We start from the raw sequence: 16,818 nt of genomic DNA, 5'->3' as shown, positions 1-16,818 counted from the left end.
GGTGAGCTGCGAACAACGGGTTCGGTCCACGGTTCATTACGTGACATGCGAGAGAATGACGTCACAGTTTCAGACGTTTGTATATGAACCCCGCTTGCTATGTAAAATTTAACGGACTTTATACTCGAACGAACTTTGGTACTATTACATTTAATGGCTTTTAAAATTTAAATCTCGGTGCAATTAAGTAAATGTTTTTCGGCACTTCAGTTGGAAAGATACATATAATATTAAATTCGACTGTTGAAGATTTTAGAGCGAGAGAGAGAGAGAGAGAGGCGCATGCCAAAACGTAACCTATAGATCAGGCAACTGGGGGTCCGATCTGTTTCGATCGTGCTCTGCTCGTGGCAAGTGCAAAATTGAAGCCACAGTACTGCACAAACCAGCGAGGCGCGTACGCGTATAGAAAGCAAAGCTGTTCCGTTACCGTTACGTTTTGTAGTAGACACACGAATACACACTAACAAATCAAAAACACTCACACACAAACGAATTTCTAAGACTAACGCGCCCGCGCATTGTAGCAATTTTCTTTTGGCTGAACACTGAACCCGCCGCCGTTGCCAGCAATAACCACAACAACAACAACAACAACTACAACTGCAGCAACAATTACGGGACAACAGTCTGCACCAATCATTTTGGGTTTTGGAAAAGTGCACAGTGAGTGCTGGTGAATGACATAGTGAGATTGCATGAATGTTTGTACCGAATGTATGTAAGAGTGTGTGTGTGTGTGCGTGTGTGTGTATCTATGGAATCTAGCTATCTCTTGAACTGGCAGACAAGCTTAAACAACAAACTGATGACGGCGACAAACGCACATAGAAACGAGTTTTAGTTTTCCCTACGTATCCACTGATACTCATTTGTATGGGTAGACGTATCTTTTAGCTTGTGGTAGCTGTATCTATTGTGTGTATGCGCTCCACACTCGTGATTGGGGCAGCAAAGAGAAATTCAAATTGTGTTCAATAAAAATACGCATTGAATTGCATCCGCATCCTCTGGCTAACCCGTTACCTATGTACATATGTATGTATTTATATATCCCTTGCGATGATTCATTTGCGGGGCGCACTCGTTTTATATTTTGAATCAAGAGCAACAAAAACAGTATTTCGAATTGAAAGCCAAAAGAACAGTGGCAGTGAACTATTTATAGAATTATTTGTTTTCATACATAAATATGTACATACGTATGTACATACGTACAAACCAACAACAAATTGTACAGCAAAAGACGAAAGTCGGCAATGAAGGCGACGACAACGTAGCCTATTCATTTTCATTGTATGCTGGTCAGTCGTAAATTCAGCCAAAAAAAAAAAAAAACAAAAAATAGAAGAATAAGAAGAATTATAACGAAATAACGAGCATCTTTGCGTAGTATATTCAGACGTAAAATTTTAATTTAAATTAGCCAAGTTCAAACGGTGTCTACAGCTTGTTTATGCTACATATATACATACATACATATATATATATAAATGTATATATATGTATTTGTGTATTGACTAGATTGAACTGTGCTCTACTGCGTAGGTGGCAGAGGAGGCGGCAGCGGCGTCACCAGCGCCACACAAATTGGCAACCCAGCACAGGCGCTAGAATACACATGCATACATACACACACTCACACATGCATATGTTTTACGCCTTTTCGCCTACGTTTTCAATTTGATTTTCGGAAATTTGAACAACAACACCTTAGCTCTGCTCTTTTCGGCCAGTTCAAGCTTGTTCGTTTGCTATTTTGTTTATTTTATGTTTGCTTGTTCTTACATACAGTTATATATAAACACATGTATGCATGCCATGTATAAGTGTGTACGTATGTATATACATACATATGTAGATCTTGGCCGCTGGCATTTTGCGAGTCGCTGCTTCCCCCGGCCCCGCCTTTACGTCACGCCCACTCCAATGCCAGACACCAGCAGTAGCAGCAGCAGCGGCAGCAACATGTTCCCACTTTTTGTCTCTCGTTCCGATTATATGAGATCATTTTGAACTGTACAACAACAACAGCAGTATGCAAAAACAAACACACGCATCACACGCTTTAACTTGCGCTCTCAGTGACCAGTTTTGTTATTGCTTTGAAAAAAATACACTTTTTTTTTCATTTTGAAATTTACCCCATAGCGCCACTAAAAAACGTGCTGTGTGTGATCCAAGCGTCAATTAGATTTAGCCTTTATATTATGATGTTTTTTTTTATGTGTGCACATATTTTGCTTACGTTAGCTGCTTGATTAGCTAAACTCTTGACCATATGGTGGCGCGCAGAACATCACGAGTATTTCGCCCAAGCAACTAGCTACTCTTTGGATTTGATTTGATTTGATTTGAGTTTGATTTGTCGTGATTTATTTTAGTTACGTGAACGTATATGCAAGTCAGTCGAATATTTGTTTATGACGCGAATGATGTCATCTTCGCTCATCCTTGTGTTTGCCATACGAATCTTTTGCATCTGTTATTCTCTCACATGCGCCTCATACAAAGTCATTCATTGAAATCTCACTCAAGGTTATCGCTAAATCACTAAAAAATAAATAAAACTCATCAACTCAGTAGTCAGACAGCGAGCGCATATACAGGTTTGTGGGGGATTGTTGTGATCTGACGAAAAAGGAACTAAGGACACGTTAAAAGTGAAAACCAGTTTGACATTGACTTTGCTGCAGCTTATGCATATCTCTGTATGTGTGTATTGTATGTGTGTTGTCAGTTCTGAAAATCAATGCCATTATATTTTTGCGAACGTGACGTCATAAAGCTGCGTGGCCTTGGTTTTAAAGCGTCGGACCCGGTCGCCGGTTCAAATTAAGTCTCAATTTTTGACTGCCTAAAGCTGGCGCGTTTTCGACCCGTGCATTGCCGGGTAATTTCCTATATCTATAATCTGTTTATGGATAAATATCAAAAATCCTTATCCGCATTCAGTTTGGTTAATATAAATCTAAATACTGGGTATCTTAGTGTCTTGCATACTCGTCTGCAACTTCCCTTCTTCTTGCTTATTTGCCTAACTTAGTTTGGTTCGTTTTGTATCTTTGTGTTTTCTTGGTGCCATTGACAGATAATCTTCTCAAGTGTTGACCACTTTAAATGACTTAAGCTCCATTAATGCGCCAAAAATATCACCTTAGAATGCGAGCTGTTCTGGAAACGACGCACCGTTTTTGTACATATTGAAAAGATTCGTGGGTGTTGTATATGGTAAACAAATGTTTGAAATTCTTATGAACTGCGAAACAACCTGTCAGGCCGAAGCCGTTTACGTTTACAGTTACACCCACGCTAGTCGGAATTTATGTACAAACCATGACTAAAATAGTACTTACTCATGCATATGTAAATTTAAATATTTTCTGAATATTCTCGCTTGATGTCATATTCCAGCAGAAAACAATAATTGGAAATGCAGTACTCGAGCAGCTCGGAAAATTACTCATCCTCGTTGAGAGATACGCCATCGAAATGGAACGGACGTGTAAGTAAAAGCTGTTTAAAATTTGCATTTCTGATTTTAAAAAACGATCTCAATTCGATCCGCAGAACGACAAGAATTATGCGTACAAGAAATCATCGTATCAATACTCAAGCGCGGGCGATAACAATGCATCCTATCAAAGCAAGGGCGCCGATCAGAACATCGATCAGTTGGACGCACTGCTCGAGGACTTGAAGCAGGAACGTCAACTTACCACCAGAGAGCGTGACATCTTGCCGACTGGCACCAGCTACAGAACCCTGTAAGTATCTCTATATACAAAACTGTTTGTCCTGACTGACTGACTGACTGACTGATAGGATGCTTAAATTATCACTGTAGTTACCCTATGTGATGAATCGATCGGCCTCAAACTCATTTTCAAAGATCTTTGTTCAAATTCATTTGACGGGTGACGTTTCGCACTCAAATTCATTTCCAAGGATCTATATAAAAAATCATTTGAGACGTGTTACACTTCTCGCAGTATCCTAGCTTCCTCGGTAGAGATGCGATTCAAAGTTTTAAGTTTGCATATACATATGTACATATGTATATGTTTGCCTCTTTGTACGTATGTACATACATACGTATGTACATACATACATATGTACATACATACATATGCACATACATGCATATATACATATGTACACTCATACATATGTACATACATACATATAAATGTACTTACCAACAAAAAAAAACACCAAAAAAAAACAACAACAAACAAGCACTACACTACTGGCCAAGCATGAAAAACTGCAGAGGCTACTTGAATTCTTGAGAATCGAAGAGGAGAGCACTTGGTAGAAATTCTTTTTATTTAAATTTGCTGCACAGCAACAAATAAGCTTGGTCTGCGTTTAATGTTAGAAAACAAACATGCATGCATACATACGTACATAAATGCATACATACACACTCACGCACACTTATATATTTATGTGTGTGCAAAAATTAATGTATTATATGTTATATATAATTCATTTTCGCCCGTTATCTTAAAAGTGTTTAAACAAATTCAATGGAACACACTTAAAGTTCCAAATGTTATCAGCAAAGAAAAAGAAAAGAAACATTAGTTATCAAAATGTTATTCTTTTCCCCAGCGAACGCACGGATCCGTCAGGCACCGTCACGAAGACTACGCGGGTGATCAAGACCACGAAGCATTCGGGCGGACAGCAGCCCTTCAGCGATGATGTCGAGACCTTTAACCCAACCGACTATAGCACATTGCAGTCGACGGCCAAGTACTCCAGCTTTCAGGACAACTTAAAGCGTGACGAGTATCTGGCCAAGGAGAAGCCCTATACGCTGGGTAAACCATATTAAATAAATTCCATATGCCATTAGATTAAAGCTTAACTTCTTTCTCAGCTCACTCGCCAGGTGGCCACTATTCGAGTAAGACGAAAATCTACGAGAGCAATCGTACGCTCAACAACAATGTGGAGCTGGTGCCAAGCGTGAATTCCACGCAGACGGTGACCAACAGTGTGAACATTGACAAGGAGCTGCAGGACATTGCGCTGAGCGATGGCATCTTGCCCGCACCGGGCACCAAGGTGACCACCACTGTGCGCACCTACACCTATGAAATACCATCCACTGGTCCCGGCAGCGCCACCAGCACCATCAATCGGAGCAGCAGCAACAACAATACACTGAGCAGCAGCTATAAGCACCATGAGACACTTAACTCTGGCCAGAACTATACGCAGTTGTCGCCGTCACATGTGCCCCAGACAGTCGTCTATAACACGGAGAGCTACTCGACACTGAACAAGCCCAACGATCGCCCGTTGGTAAGCAACCAGTCGTACGAGATTCGGGAGCACAAGGAGACGACCACGCGCGGCTTGAGCCCGCAGCCACGTCAGCTGCCGCTGGGACCCGCAATCAGCCCCAGTGGCGGCACGCCCAACAGCGGTAACCGCACCATTATCTACAACATACACAAAACCGACAATGTGGTCAACGAGCAGCGTTATCCGCACAGTCCGGCTCATAGTCCCAACTATGGTTCGCCGCAGAGTCCCGCACAGCCGCAGCTGCCACCTGGTGGCACCAATCGCTATTATTTCAAGGAGACCGAGACTTCAAATACCGTCAATACCATACACGGCCCACCCAATGGAGGCCCTACGTATCCTGTGGAGCCATCGCATCCGGCGCCACTCAAGCAGCTGCCCAGCACAAACTATCCGCAGCCCCAGAACGGCAATGGCTATCCACCGAACACTAGTTATACGTATAAATACTCTTCCACAACGAATACAAACAATCGCCGTGGACCTGGACCAGACTATGGAACAACCTCGCCCTTTCCCGTCGACGGTGTGGAGTATCCCGTCGGTAATGGCAATCCGCCGCAGCGTGTGGACGATCTAATGCAATCGTTTGGCACTGTAAGTAGACAGTTTGTTTATTATTATACAAATTTTCGTTAAGCAGTTATTTTTTTTGTTTACCTTCAGACGGATCATGTGGACCGCGTGGACATTGAGACGCCGGTTCGCAAGCGCGAGATTGAGACGTCAGTTGCCTCGCCGCAGCAGCAGCATGTGCCCTCCGTCAACAAGGCCGGCAAGGAAGTCTATTATCCACCTGGTCACGAGACGATCATCAACAGGCGCGAGGAAATGCATGCAGGCTCCGCGGGTGGTGTAAGTGTTTCCAAATCACTGCAAAAATTAACACATACTTATATATTCTATTTGCTTTATAGGGTCGCTGGGCTAAGGGCTCGGGCATGTACGAGTATGAGTCTGGCTCGAAGTCAAAGACGAAAACCAAATCCGGCGGCGCTGTGGTGCCACTGTGCCTGCCCCTTTGCTGTGCCATGCCATGCTCTATAATGTGAAAAGGAGTGCGCATTGCAACGTCTACTACTTGTATATAGGATTCGATTCTAATATTGCCGTTACTAGGTCTAACGCTAATTCCTGCCCCCTACGTACAGCTTGTCGTTGATATTATTTTGTTTATCTAACCAATTTTCGGTTCGCTTCTCTAATTGTTGTAATTTGTTGACCAAATTGATATGTCTATTATAATATCTATTGTTTGTATATATATTTCATATCCAGGCATTGCCCCAGTTTTTTTTGGATTTGGTATTAGTTCAACCTAACCTAGTTTGCTCCAAATTATTTGCTCACGATCTAAAAGAAAAACAAAAGCATTTATATTACAACGTGACCAGTGAAAACCCGAACAGACCCCATTAAGGTCTGCATATTTTTAAGTTTTTATTTGAAAGCCAATTGTTTTAACTGTATTTTTTGCATACCAAACTAATAAATGAGCCACGGAATCTAATTCCCCCACTCGCCATAATCATATAAATATATGTGTGTTACCCCGCTCCCCTCGAATATTATCTACTAATCGGCGGCCATTCGGCTGCCCAAAAGCGTAAACTGTAACCCAGACTTAAAAGGTAACATTGTCGTTACAAAGCCATAAATATTTTCTAATAAACGTACGCATAAAAATCAAAGTAACCTTAATAAAAACGAAATCTAACCAACGAAACGATATGTTAAATCTTTAATTGGTCTTATGGGCTGTTTTTTGTTGTTGTTGGAGATTGATAATTAGTAATGAATAGCCGGATTGTGTACGTTAGTTATCTGTAAGTCCGGGCGCTGAATTTCAAATGCCAAACAAATTGAGCATTTTTCCAAAAAATAGTTTTCTTAATTGAATTTATGAAATTAATTTGTTTTGATTTCTTAAAGCTATGATAACAGGCGCATCAAGATTGTTAATATAGTAAAAGTTTTATTCTGGTATAGTAAAATGTATTTTTTAATAAGTGTTACATTTGGTATTGTATATTAAAGTATGGTAGATAATAAACACCCTTGCAGAGGCTGATATAATTCGAGAGTAGTTTTTTTTTTTAAAGCCATTTAAGCTGCGCCAGTTGTCCACTTTGATATTTGGATCGGATTACTAAATAGAGCTGCCATTGGAGTACTCAGTCAAATAAAAGTTGCCTTTGATATTTCAAAATTCATACTTAAAATTAGTAGATCAGACCATTACTCTACAGGTCATCTGCAAGGGTATGTTGAAGATTCGGCATGCCGAAGTTCATATATTTTCATTTTTCTTTTAATTATCGTTTTGATCGAATAACAATTTGTATATCACAAAAGTAATATCTACATTTCACCTTGTAGGAATTGGTGTAGAATTTTTGTCTTGTTTTTTTATAGAGAGATTTTTTAATAAAATTAGAAGGAAGAAACAAAAATCAACAAAATCTATATATTCGCTAAAATACATAGAATATATTTTTAATGGGGCTAGCTGTACTACTAAAGTACATATGTATTTCTATATTGACTGGACATGCTACATACACAATAATTGTGTGTCTATTATTCGAGATAATTAGGCTACTTTGAAAAAGTAATGTTGTCATTTGTACATACACATAAGTAAATATTGTACGAAGTTGAGATTCGCATTTGCAACTTTGTCTTTTTTAAGAAGTTCGAGAACAAACTGCTCGGTCTGTGTGTTTGGCTAACTCTTTTTCTCGGAATTCTTCAGCTCAGCTAAGTACCAAGTAAAGGTCGGGAATTCTTTGATGCTATAGATCTCATATTTAATCGAATTGATGCCATCCATTTCAATTTTACCGATACCATTTTGCAGATTTTCGTAGCTACAAATAGAAAAATAAAGTTAATATCGTAATGCTATGCATTAAAGGCAATCAAACTGCACCGTTTTGGATTTGCTTTTTCTTTCTGATGTTTCAACATTTTATAGCGAGCTATATTTATTGGGTAACGTGATATGAATAGGTTGGCGTGTTTCAATCTGCAAAGTAATTATTATACATATACATATATTCATATTCATATCAATAATATACTACCTGTTGGACATATCGTCGTCCTCGCCACCCCAGCCAAAGAAAGAATTCGAAAAGCCGTTTACAGCCTGGAACTGTTGTCGTGTCATGGCAGAAACTCCGCCAAATATTGAGCGATAAGGCAACCTGTTCAATAAACCAATCCAAAATGAATCAAAATTATCATCTATGGAGAATGCAACAACATACTTGAAGTTCAGCGTGTCAATTGCAACGGACATGTGCCGCGGTTGACGTGGACAGTTGTACAGATTGCGTTCATCCAAAGGTAAAAGGTCGACGTCGTGGAATATAAAACAGTCCCACCGATAAAGCTTTAAGGCCTCCAAGTAACCAATATTCATCATAGCCGCACGATTAAAGGGCTTGCCATTGGTTTGCTCTATAATAAATATGCGATAGGCAATGTGCTGCTTCATTAGGAACGGATGTATGTTGCGTAGGAAGACCGAAAGGTGTGCGTAACGGTCGCGGAAGGGCACAACAATGGCAACATGGTATTGGGCAATGCAATCAGTTGGCTGATATGCGCCACCAGGACGCAGCAATGGCCCCAGCTCTGCCTCAATAATATCAAGAGATTCGAGTGTTGTGTTGGGCGTGATGGGTCCACCTAAATGATTATTGAACGTTACTAGAATCTCAAACATATGTTTAGCTTAAGCACTTACCATCTCGGGGATCGGGATCAGTGCAGTTTTCGGTTAGATGTAATTGCGGATTGAGTGTGCTGTTTGCATAATCTTGCGGGTGCGGATGCGCGTGCGATAAGTCTTGTGGAATGGAAGTAAAGTTTGCAATCGCAATCACAGTCGTTAAGGTTGAGTTGCGTTCGTTGTGCAACTCGCGCTCTTTGGATAGGGCCAAAGGAGCGGTGGGCAACTTATGCCCAGCCATGTTTGTGTTCCTCCCAGTGCCACTTCCGCTGTCGTTTCTGCTGCGGATGTGTGCATACTTGTGCACACGTCGTATGCTGCAATCAGACAATTAATAAATTAATGCAGGGGTGCTAAGTAAATATGCGTTTCTCGCACTCACCTCAGCTTGCTTAGTGACGTATTGCTGGATCCGTCCGACTCCGATGTCCACAAAAAGTTGAGCACCAGCAGAAGACATATTGCGCCGGCCACGAAGCGTATGAGATTCGCTTTTGTAAATATGGACATGGTCCATCGATTGCATCATTCCTTATTCGAGTTGATTCCTATTTTTAATAGCATTTTAATATTACTGCATCGTTTTTAGCTTAAAAGTACAAATATTATTGTTCGATTCCACATGCACCACGTTGCCGAACAGCTGATTTTGATTCGCGAAAAAAACAACAGGGTGTTTCGTGCTCGTTGGTCCATTGGCGGCACATTTTAAAATTGGCAATACTATACGGGTTATTTAGAGGGGGGTCCCGCCTTTCAATTAGGTAAAATCTGTTGTAAAAATATAACTCGAATACGGTACTGAATCCGAGCATTATGGATAAACTGTAGACTCTTAGGAAATCAATTTTTGTATTTGTACGTCTACTTTTAATTATAAAAACAATTTTTAAACATGGAAACTGAAGATTTTTTACAAATTGCAATGCGTTCTATCCTGGCAGTCGTAATGGCTCATTATCCTTTATATTGATCAATTTCAATACATCATTATGTGTATACTCTATGCGTAAGATCTTGTCATCTCCCAAGCTCGGATCAAAAAAGCCAGGTAAATCGCTCTGTAATCAAAGGTCGAATTAATATATAGTACCTTTCGCATTTAGTATTTAGAGCAACGCACCTTTGACGATTCATACAGTTGTAATGTTCCATCTCTGACTAGACACTGGATGGGCACTGTTACATCATGGGATGCTTCGGGCTTGAATTGCAAGCTGTCATCGTTAAGGCACCCATATATTGCTCTCTTGATGATCAGCCCCTTTCGCTTTTGCTCCTCGCTTATGATGCGATTGTAAGTGCTCTGCATCAGGTGTATTGCTGCCATTGCCTCCGATTTCTTAGCGGCTAAGCGCTGCTCATTCTGGCGCTTCGAGCGCTCCACTTCGATGTTCTTGCGATCAGCTTCCATGGGATCCATGATGGTCTTTTTCACGAAAAACCACGCAATTATCGGCGTCACTGAGGCATAAAAAATGGCTGCAGGCACTATTTCATCGCTTAGATGTATAGGGAACACATACGACTGATTTGAACGTATTATTCTGGAATCATAAATGGTTTTTTAGCAAGTTAAATATTGTCAATACAAGCTCCACTCACTTCAATTTGAGTATGACTCCGGAAGGCACGCCAACGGAAACGGTTGCTATCACCGAGCTATATTTAGAAACTTTTTTCTCCACTCCGTACTCGCCCACAAATCCAAAAGTTCCCACTCTGCGAAATAAAAGAAATTGGTTAATACCATGACATTGTATGTTTAAAATTATGCTCCTCACTTGGTCGCTAGTTTCAGCTTGAGCTCGTTCTCCAGCATCTTACGTGTATAGGAGACTCCAAAGTAGACATGCGGCGTTCCTATCACAAAGGATGTGCTTATGGCATGCTGGTCGTTGGAGTGATCGATCTGCGTGGACATGGATGACTGAGGACCAGCATTGAGGGTCAGGCTGCCAACGGTGTGCTTGTCAAGCTGGACAGCCAAAGTGGAAAACACGGCGGGTATTACACCATTCTCCTGGAAACTCATGTTGGTGCCGCCGTTAAGCGTCAGCTTTGAAGTGAGAGTGCGTCCACCTGTTGCAGATGCATATACAGATCTTAACAACCTAATAAACCGCATATAGCGCAAATCTTAAGCCATTTCTCTTACCCTTAAAACCCAAAAGAAAGCCATTCCCCGCGCCGAGGCAAACCTCCATCCAGCCTTTATTCAGAAGCCGACGGCCCGCAACCATAAATCCGCCAGTGCCGGTGCCATTGGATGAATACAGATTGCCACTCATGACAATCATGTCCTTGCGTGTTATGGGCGCCTCGATCGACTGCGCAATGCTCATGGATCCGATCTCCACTCGCGGCATCTCAGAGTCATCATAGGGGGTAAATATTTCCGTCGCATTCACATTGATGGTGATATTTCCTCGCGGATTTGTGCGCTGTTGTAAACGACGCTCGGCGGCAGCTTGTGCCAAGCGTTCATATTCCTCCCTTATCTCTGCCGGTGTCCTTGTCCGGTGAACTATTTCCCAACCTTCCGTTTTGAGGCCCTTCTCACCGACTGAGTCGTAAATAGCACGCTGGTGCGGATCTGAGAGGACCTCATAGGCGCGTTTTGTACGATTGAACATAATTTCTGCTTTCTTTTTGCTATCCGGGTCCGTATGTTTGTCCGGATGGTAAATGCGGCTTTGCTTCCGGTACGCGGAGTTAATCTGCTCGGTGGTGGCCTACAACAATAAAGATTATTGCAAAGTTTCTCGTATTCTTGTAACAGGATACTGGATGCACTTACATTTCGCGGCAAATTGAGAAATGTGTAGTAGTTTTCATCGAGTTCGGCGTCGGATTCGTTGTCCGATGCCATAACGCCGAATTTTCGAGTTAGACAATCGACAGATTACGCTCAGAGTGTCTAATGTACCGGCTATACAAAGGCGGCAGAAACAGCATCGGTCGAACCGACGTTTTATGATTCAATTTTGGTGAAAATTTTGAAACAATTTTTTTTTGTAATACTTTACGCAATAATAACAACACGTGTGATGGAACACGAAACTCTGGGAAAACCTCACACACAGGGTGCTTCTGACAGATCTTTTGGAGAAGGCGAGCCTCTAACGTCATAAATCAAACTGTTCACAACATAAGCTATTACAGTTTGTATTGCCGAATTATTAAATACACAAATTTCAAATCAAATCTGCAAAGCTTTGTAAATAATTTAAAGAAATCACACAAATACACTTGCCACTAAAAAACGCTGGCAGCTCTGTGGGTCACATTCAATGCAACGCTGCGTGTTTTGTTTCAATTCCGTCAAAACCGATTATTCCTGAGCGCTGTTCACATCTCTGTCTTCTGTCTTTATCCAGCCCTCGTAAGGGAAACGTGCTCGTGGTTCGCTCTGACGAAATTTTCGCCTTAAAAGCGGTGCAGTTTGCAGCTCTTTTATTTGATAATTAGTAGCAGTGTGAAATTAAGAAAGTAAAATACAATAATGCTGCGCGTTCCCAAACTTTTGCCACGCCTTGCGCGCCAGGCCAGCCTTGCAGCATCATCGAATATGTCCGCAGGTTCTAGTATATTCCGCGTAAGTACAAATTGGCTTTACATAATACCACGAGCGGCATGTTCTAGCAATTCATGTTCTTACATACGCTTTACGTATAATAAATAATAAACGCATACTTGTGTTATTTTCAGAATCTGCCCGGTGCCTGCAATGGATTCTCGGGTCAAATGCGTTACAAGTAAGTGAACTTTCATTTTTCAGCTTATCTTACACATGTTGATTTGCCGCACACCAATGCGAAGACAAACTTCAAATCAAACAATATGCGGCTACTTATGTAATAGAATATTTCAGTTATTTTCGACAATTGTTACGTATGCAATTTAAATTGCCATTTCAGCTACAATATTGCATCAGTTTTTTTAATCTTCTTTTTTTCATAAATGTAGGTTTTTTAAAAAACAAGCAGAGACAAACTACATATAAACATGCACACATACTGTAACATGCAGTTCTTGGCAGTGTTGTGCACTCTTGTTCACATGCATTTGGTTCATTTCTTCAGTTGAACTTTGGTTCGCTCATTTTACAATTTTTAATAAATTACTTTTTATTGTTATACTTTTTAGGGTCAGGCTTATATAACTTCTTTTATGGAGTATAACAAGTCATTAAATTATCTTTTATGTTTGGTGCACTATTTTCTTAAAATGTTATTTTCAATTAGTTGGCATAAACTGGTTCAGAATTGAGTTGTACAACACTCACTATTGACCTTAGCGCTTATCGCTTAGTCTTATCACATTCGCGAATATCTATTTTTAACACGTGTTTTTTTATTTTCTATTTTTCGCTGCCCTCAGATCTGGCGAAGTTAAGGGTGCTGTCATCGGCATCGATTTGGGCACCACCAACTCCTGTCTGGCTGTGATGGAGGGCAAACAAGCCAAGGTGATTGAGAATGCGGAGGGCGCGCGCACAACACCCTCACATGTGGCTTTCACCAAGGATGGCGAACGTTTGGTTGGCATGCCGGCAAAGCGTCAGGCGGTCACCAACTCGGCAAACACTTTTTATGCCACAAAGCGTCTGATTGGCCGCCGCTTTGACGATCCTGAGGTGAAGAAGGATATCACAAATCTGTCGTACAAAGTTGTGAAGGCTTCCAATGGCGATGCCTGGGTATCCTCAACAGACGGAAAAGTGTACTCGCCCTCACAAATCGGTGCCTTCATTCTCATCAAGATGAAGGAGACCGCTGAGGCGTACCTCAACACACCAGTCAAGAATGCCGTGGTCACTGTGCCCGCCTACTTCAACGACTCGCAGCGTCAGGCTACCAAGGATGCTGGCCAAATCGCTGGCCTGAATGTCTTGCGTGTTATTAATGAGCCAACAGCAGCAGCGCTGGCTTACGGTATGGACAAAACCGAGGATAAAATGTAAGTTAATACGCGGCATTTTCAAAAGCAATCTAATAATTATATATATGTTATGCATTCCAGTATTGCTGTATACGATTTGGGCGGTGGTACTTTTGATATTTCCATTTTGGAAATCCAAAAGGGCGTTTTCGAGGTGAAGTCTACCAACGGCGACACTCTGCTGGGCGGAGAGGATTTCGACAATGCCATCGTCAACTTTTTGGTGTCTGAGTTCAAAAAAGACAGCGGCATTGATATACGCAAGGACAATATTGCCATGCAGCGTCTTAAGGAGGCAGCGGAAAAGGCCAAGTGCGAGCTGTCGTCATCACAACAAACAGACATCAATTTGCCCTATCTGACCATGGACTCCGCTGGACCCCAGCACATGAATCTGAAAATGACTCGCTCCAAGCTGGAAAGCCTTGTCGGTGATCTCATCAAGCGCACCATTCAGCCATGCCAGAAGGCGTTGTCCGATGCCGAGGTATCTAAGTCTGAAATCGGCGAAGTTCTGTTGGTCGGCGGCATGACGCGTATGCCCAAGGTGCAGTCCACGGTGCAGGAACTGTTCGGACGCCAGCCTTCGCGTTCGGTGAATCCCGATGAAGCTGTTGCCGTTGGTGCCGCAGTTCAGGGTGGTGTCTTGGCCGGCGATGTCACTGATGTGCTTCTGCTTGATGTCACTCCCCTCTCGTTGGGTATTGAGACGTTGGGCGGTGTTTTCACGCGCCTGATTTCGCGCAATACCACCATTCCCACCAAGAAGTCGCAGGTGTTCTCAACGGCCAGCGATGGCCAGACTCAGGTTGAGATTAAGGTGCACCAGGGCGAGCGTGAAATGGCTAACGACAACAAACTGCTGGGCTCCTTCACACTGGTCGGCATTCCGCCAGCGCCCCGTGGTGTACCTCAAATTGAGGTTGTCTTCGACATTGATGCCAACGGCATTGTGCACGTCTCTGCCAAGGACAAGGGTACCGGCAAGGAGCAACAGATTGTGATCCAGTCGAGCGGAGGCCTCAGCAAGGATGAAATCGAAAACATGATCAAGAAGGCCGAAGAATACGCCAGTGCTGATAAGAAGAAGCGCGAACTGATAGAAATTGTTAACCAGGGCGAGAGTATTGTACACGACACAGAGACCAAAATGGAAGAATTCAAGAGCCAGTTGCCCGCTGAAGAGGTTCGTAATTGAAAAACCTAACTCGGCAAAGTTTGGTTATTTATAATATTAATTTCTTTTTAGTGTGAGAAGCTGAAAAAAGAAATTGCTGATCTACGCACCCTGCTGGCCAACAAGGAGACCGCCGATCCAGAGGAGGTCAGGAAGGCTACCACTCAGCTGCAGCAGTCCTCACTGAAGCTCTTCGAGATGGCATACAAGAAGGTAGTCACTAGCAAACATAAGTTGTGTATTTGAGCTTAAATCGAACCTTGATTTATTTTGCAGATGTCCGCTGAACGCGAGAGCAGCTCCAGCGGTGGCAGCAGCAGCAGCAGCGGCAGCAGCAGTTCGGGCGAAACTTCTGGCGAGGCCAAGAAGGAGGAGAAGAACTAAATTAGGCAAACATAGTCGTAGATGTTGTTCCCTTATTTCATAATAATCACATTTGGATTTCGATTAAGTTCTATGTTAAAACAAAACAAAGCACATCATATTCCTGATTCTTCAAAATCATATATATATATATATATATATAGATATTTATGTATATATATATATAGTTCCCTGACCCACTCATTCAAAAAGGCATTTACCCAAATTATTTTGTAATATGCAAGGACCTACGACCTACGAGATGCTGACACCGACGATCAACGAAACACAACTCGAAGTCACGACAGTTGCATTAAGTTTTTTTTGTTTATAATGCACTCGAACGTCTGGATCGGAATCTATTGTAAATCTGTGGTGGAAGTTGTGTTGTGCTTACTGTAAGATTTTCCTTATTTTTACTTTACGTTTATTTTAAACTAGTTGTAGTTGTACAATAACGAGCACAGGCAGCACAAACCCAAATCTTACAAGCATCCACATGAGATAATGGCACGTTGGCAGATCGGAAGTCATAATTTAAGCAAAATTCTTTGGTTTCCAGTGGATAACCAAAAAGTTGACTGGGTAAAATGCAATCGCAGTCGCTATACATTTGTAAACTTTAAATATACGTGAACAAAAATATTATTTACAATCTGAACATACAAATGTTTTACTACTTGTACACGATCCGAATTATGGGTGTAAATGTCTTTTTGATTGCAACAAAAGAGTGCCCGACTAGCAGATGCCCTGTATGCAGCTTCGAGTGGTCGTACTATATATTTGAACTGATTTCTGTAACTAAACAAACTGTGCTTCATTTTGTCTAGCAATAAAATATTGATTTTTAAAAAACTTTGGTGTTTTGACTGTAAGCCAGGAGGGATTGGGACTTTGGCAGACAGACAGACTTGGCATTATAGAATGTTTTGCGTTATTAATCGGCACCATTAAGAGTCATATAAATGCCCTATAATTTGGCCATTTGCCGGCTTAATAGTACAATAGGTTATTCATACACTCATATCTATTCGTTATCTTATCAAATGCTGGTGTATTATTGGACATATTATCAAAGCAAATATATGTAAAGGACCGGGTTGAAAACTCAAATAAAGGTTTTGTCAATTAGCATGCTTTTGATTTAAATTCGTGTTATTTCTATTAATATTGGTTTTAATCAATCTAATTAATTATCTATATCGCTGCCTTGATCAGTATCTTTTCTTAGATAAAGCTGATTCGCATCGCATTTAGAAATTCTTTAAAA

General features: G+C 41.5%; 4 protein-coding genes across 5 annotated transcripts; 2 read left to right on the top strand and 2 right to left on the bottom strand.

Annotated features, from left to right (window-relative positions):
• Nucleotides 1–365: 365 nt before the first annotated feature.
• LOC135432082 (uncharacterized) lies at nt 366–7,048 on the top strand. Of its 2 annotated transcripts, none has more exons than XM_064687555.1 (7): nt 366–666; nt 3,418–3,505; nt 3,571–3,767; nt 4,618–4,829; nt 4,889–5,919; nt 5,989–6,177; nt 6,240–7,048. In XM_064687555.1, exons 2-7 carry the CDS (start codon nt 3,434–3,436, stop codon nt 6,372–6,374), a joined length of 1,836 nt encoding a protein of 611 aa, XP_064543625.1. In that variant the 5' UTR covers nt 366–666; nt 3,418–3,433; the 3' UTR covers nt 6,375–7,048. The 2 variants fall into 2 exon arrangements, with proteins under 2 accessions (XP_064543625.1, XP_064543624.1); XM_064687554.1 differs by having other exon boundaries at nt 3,415–3,505.
• A 229-nt stretch (nt 7,049–7,277) lies between these two features.
• beta4GalNAcTA (beta1,4-N-acetylgalactosaminyltransferase A) lies at nt 7,278–9,689 on the bottom strand. Its single transcript, XM_064687556.1, has 6 exons — nt 9,444–9,689; nt 9,077–9,378; nt 8,595–9,018; nt 8,409–8,531; nt 8,255–8,350; nt 7,278–8,192 (listed from the first exon to the last, which is right to left on the bottom strand). The coding sequence occupies exons 1-6, from the start codon at nt 9,569–9,571 to the stop codon at nt 8,051–8,053; spliced, it is 1,215 nt and encodes a 404-aa protein (XP_064543626.1). The 5' UTR covers nt 9,572–9,689; the 3' UTR covers nt 7,278–8,050.
• A 219-nt stretch (nt 9,690–9,908) lies between these two features.
• Nucleotides 9,909–12,097, bottom strand: LOC135432081 (dnaJ homolog subfamily C member 11). The gene is made up of 6 exons (XM_064687553.1): nt 11,862–12,097; nt 11,220–11,796; nt 10,846–11,143; nt 10,667–10,783; nt 10,185–10,608; nt 9,909–10,122 (listed from the first exon to the last, which is right to left on the bottom strand). Exons 1-6 carry the CDS (start codon nt 11,931–11,933, stop codon nt 9,994–9,996), a joined length of 1,617 nt encoding a protein of 538 aa, XP_064543623.1. The 5' UTR covers nt 11,934–12,097; the 3' UTR covers nt 9,909–9,993.
• Nucleotides 12,098–12,273: 176 nt separating this feature from the next.
• Hsc70-5 (Heat shock protein 70 cognate 5) lies at nt 12,274–16,403 on the top strand. The gene is made up of 6 exons (XM_064687552.1): nt 12,274–12,659; nt 12,773–12,819; nt 13,445–14,023; nt 14,087–15,191; nt 15,255–15,395; nt 15,459–16,403. The coding sequence occupies exons 1-6, from the start codon at nt 12,567–12,569 to the stop codon at nt 15,564–15,566; spliced, it is 2,073 nt and encodes a 690-aa protein (XP_064543622.1). The 5' UTR covers nt 12,274–12,566; the 3' UTR covers nt 15,567–16,403.
• The last annotated feature ends 415 nt before the right edge of the window (nt 16,404–16,818 follow it).

This window comes from Drosophila montana, unplaced genomic scaffold, assembly GCF_035044405.1.
Source record: "Drosophila montana isolate Dmon_TW-CO22-7 unplaced genomic scaffold, ASM3504440v1 contig_3200_1, whole genome shotgun sequence".
NCBI lineage: Eukaryota > Metazoa > Arthropoda > Insecta > Diptera > Drosophilidae > Drosophila > Drosophila montana.
The sequence above is the reverse complement of the archived record's forward strand: the minus strand, read 5'-3'. Positions and strand labels throughout refer to the sequence as shown.

Excerpts from the sequence above, each read along its gene's own strand:
- LOC135432082 (XM_064687555.1), top strand. The coding sequence starts at position 3,434 with ATGCAGTACTCGAGCAGCTCGGAAAATTACTCATCCTCGTTGAGAGAT. Across the intron at positions 3,506-3,570 it reads CATCGAAATGGAACGGACGT|AACGACAAGAATTATGCGTA; the intron begins GTAAGTAAAAGC and ends TTCGATCCGCAG. Across the intron at positions 4,830-4,888 it reads GGAGAAGCCCTATACGCTGG|CTCACTCGCCAGGTGGCCAC; the intron begins GTAAACCATATT and ends CTTCTTTCTCAG.
- beta4GalNAcTA (XM_064687556.1), bottom strand. The coding sequence starts at position 9,571 with ATGTCCATATTTACAAAAGCGAATCTCATACGCTTCGTGGCCGGCGCA. Across the intron at positions 8,532-8,594 it reads ATTGACACGCTGAACTTCAA|GTTGCCTTATCGCTCAATAT; the intron begins GTATGTTGTTGC and ends TTTATTGAACAG. Across the intron at positions 8,351-8,408 it reads GACGACGATATGTCCAACAG|ATTGAAACACGCCAACCTAT; the intron begins GTAGTATATTAT and ends ATTACTTTGCAG.
- LOC135432081 (XM_064687553.1), bottom strand. The coding sequence starts at position 11,933 with ATGGCATCGGACAACGAATCCGACGCCGAACTCGATGAAAACTACTAC. Across the intron at positions 10,784-10,845 it reads AAGCTGAAACTAGCGACCAA|AGTGGGAACTTTTGGATTTG; the intron begins GTGAGGAGCATA and ends TTTATTTCGCAG. Across the intron at positions 10,609-10,666 it reads GGAGTCATACTCAAATTGAA|AATAATACGTTCAAATCAGT; the intron begins GTGAGTGGAGCT and ends TTATGATTCCAG.
- Hsc70-5 (XM_064687552.1), top strand. The coding sequence starts at position 12,567 with ATGCTGCGCGTTCCCAAACTTTTGCCACGCCTTGCGCGCCAGGCCAGC. Across the intron at positions 15,192-15,254 it reads GCCAGTTGCCCGCTGAAGAG|TGTGAGAAGCTGAAAAAAGA; the intron begins GTTCGTAATTGA and ends ATTTCTTTTTAG. Across the intron at positions 15,396-15,458 it reads TCGAGATGGCATACAAGAAG|ATGTCCGCTGAACGCGAGAG; the intron begins GTAGTCACTAGC and ends TTTATTTTGCAG.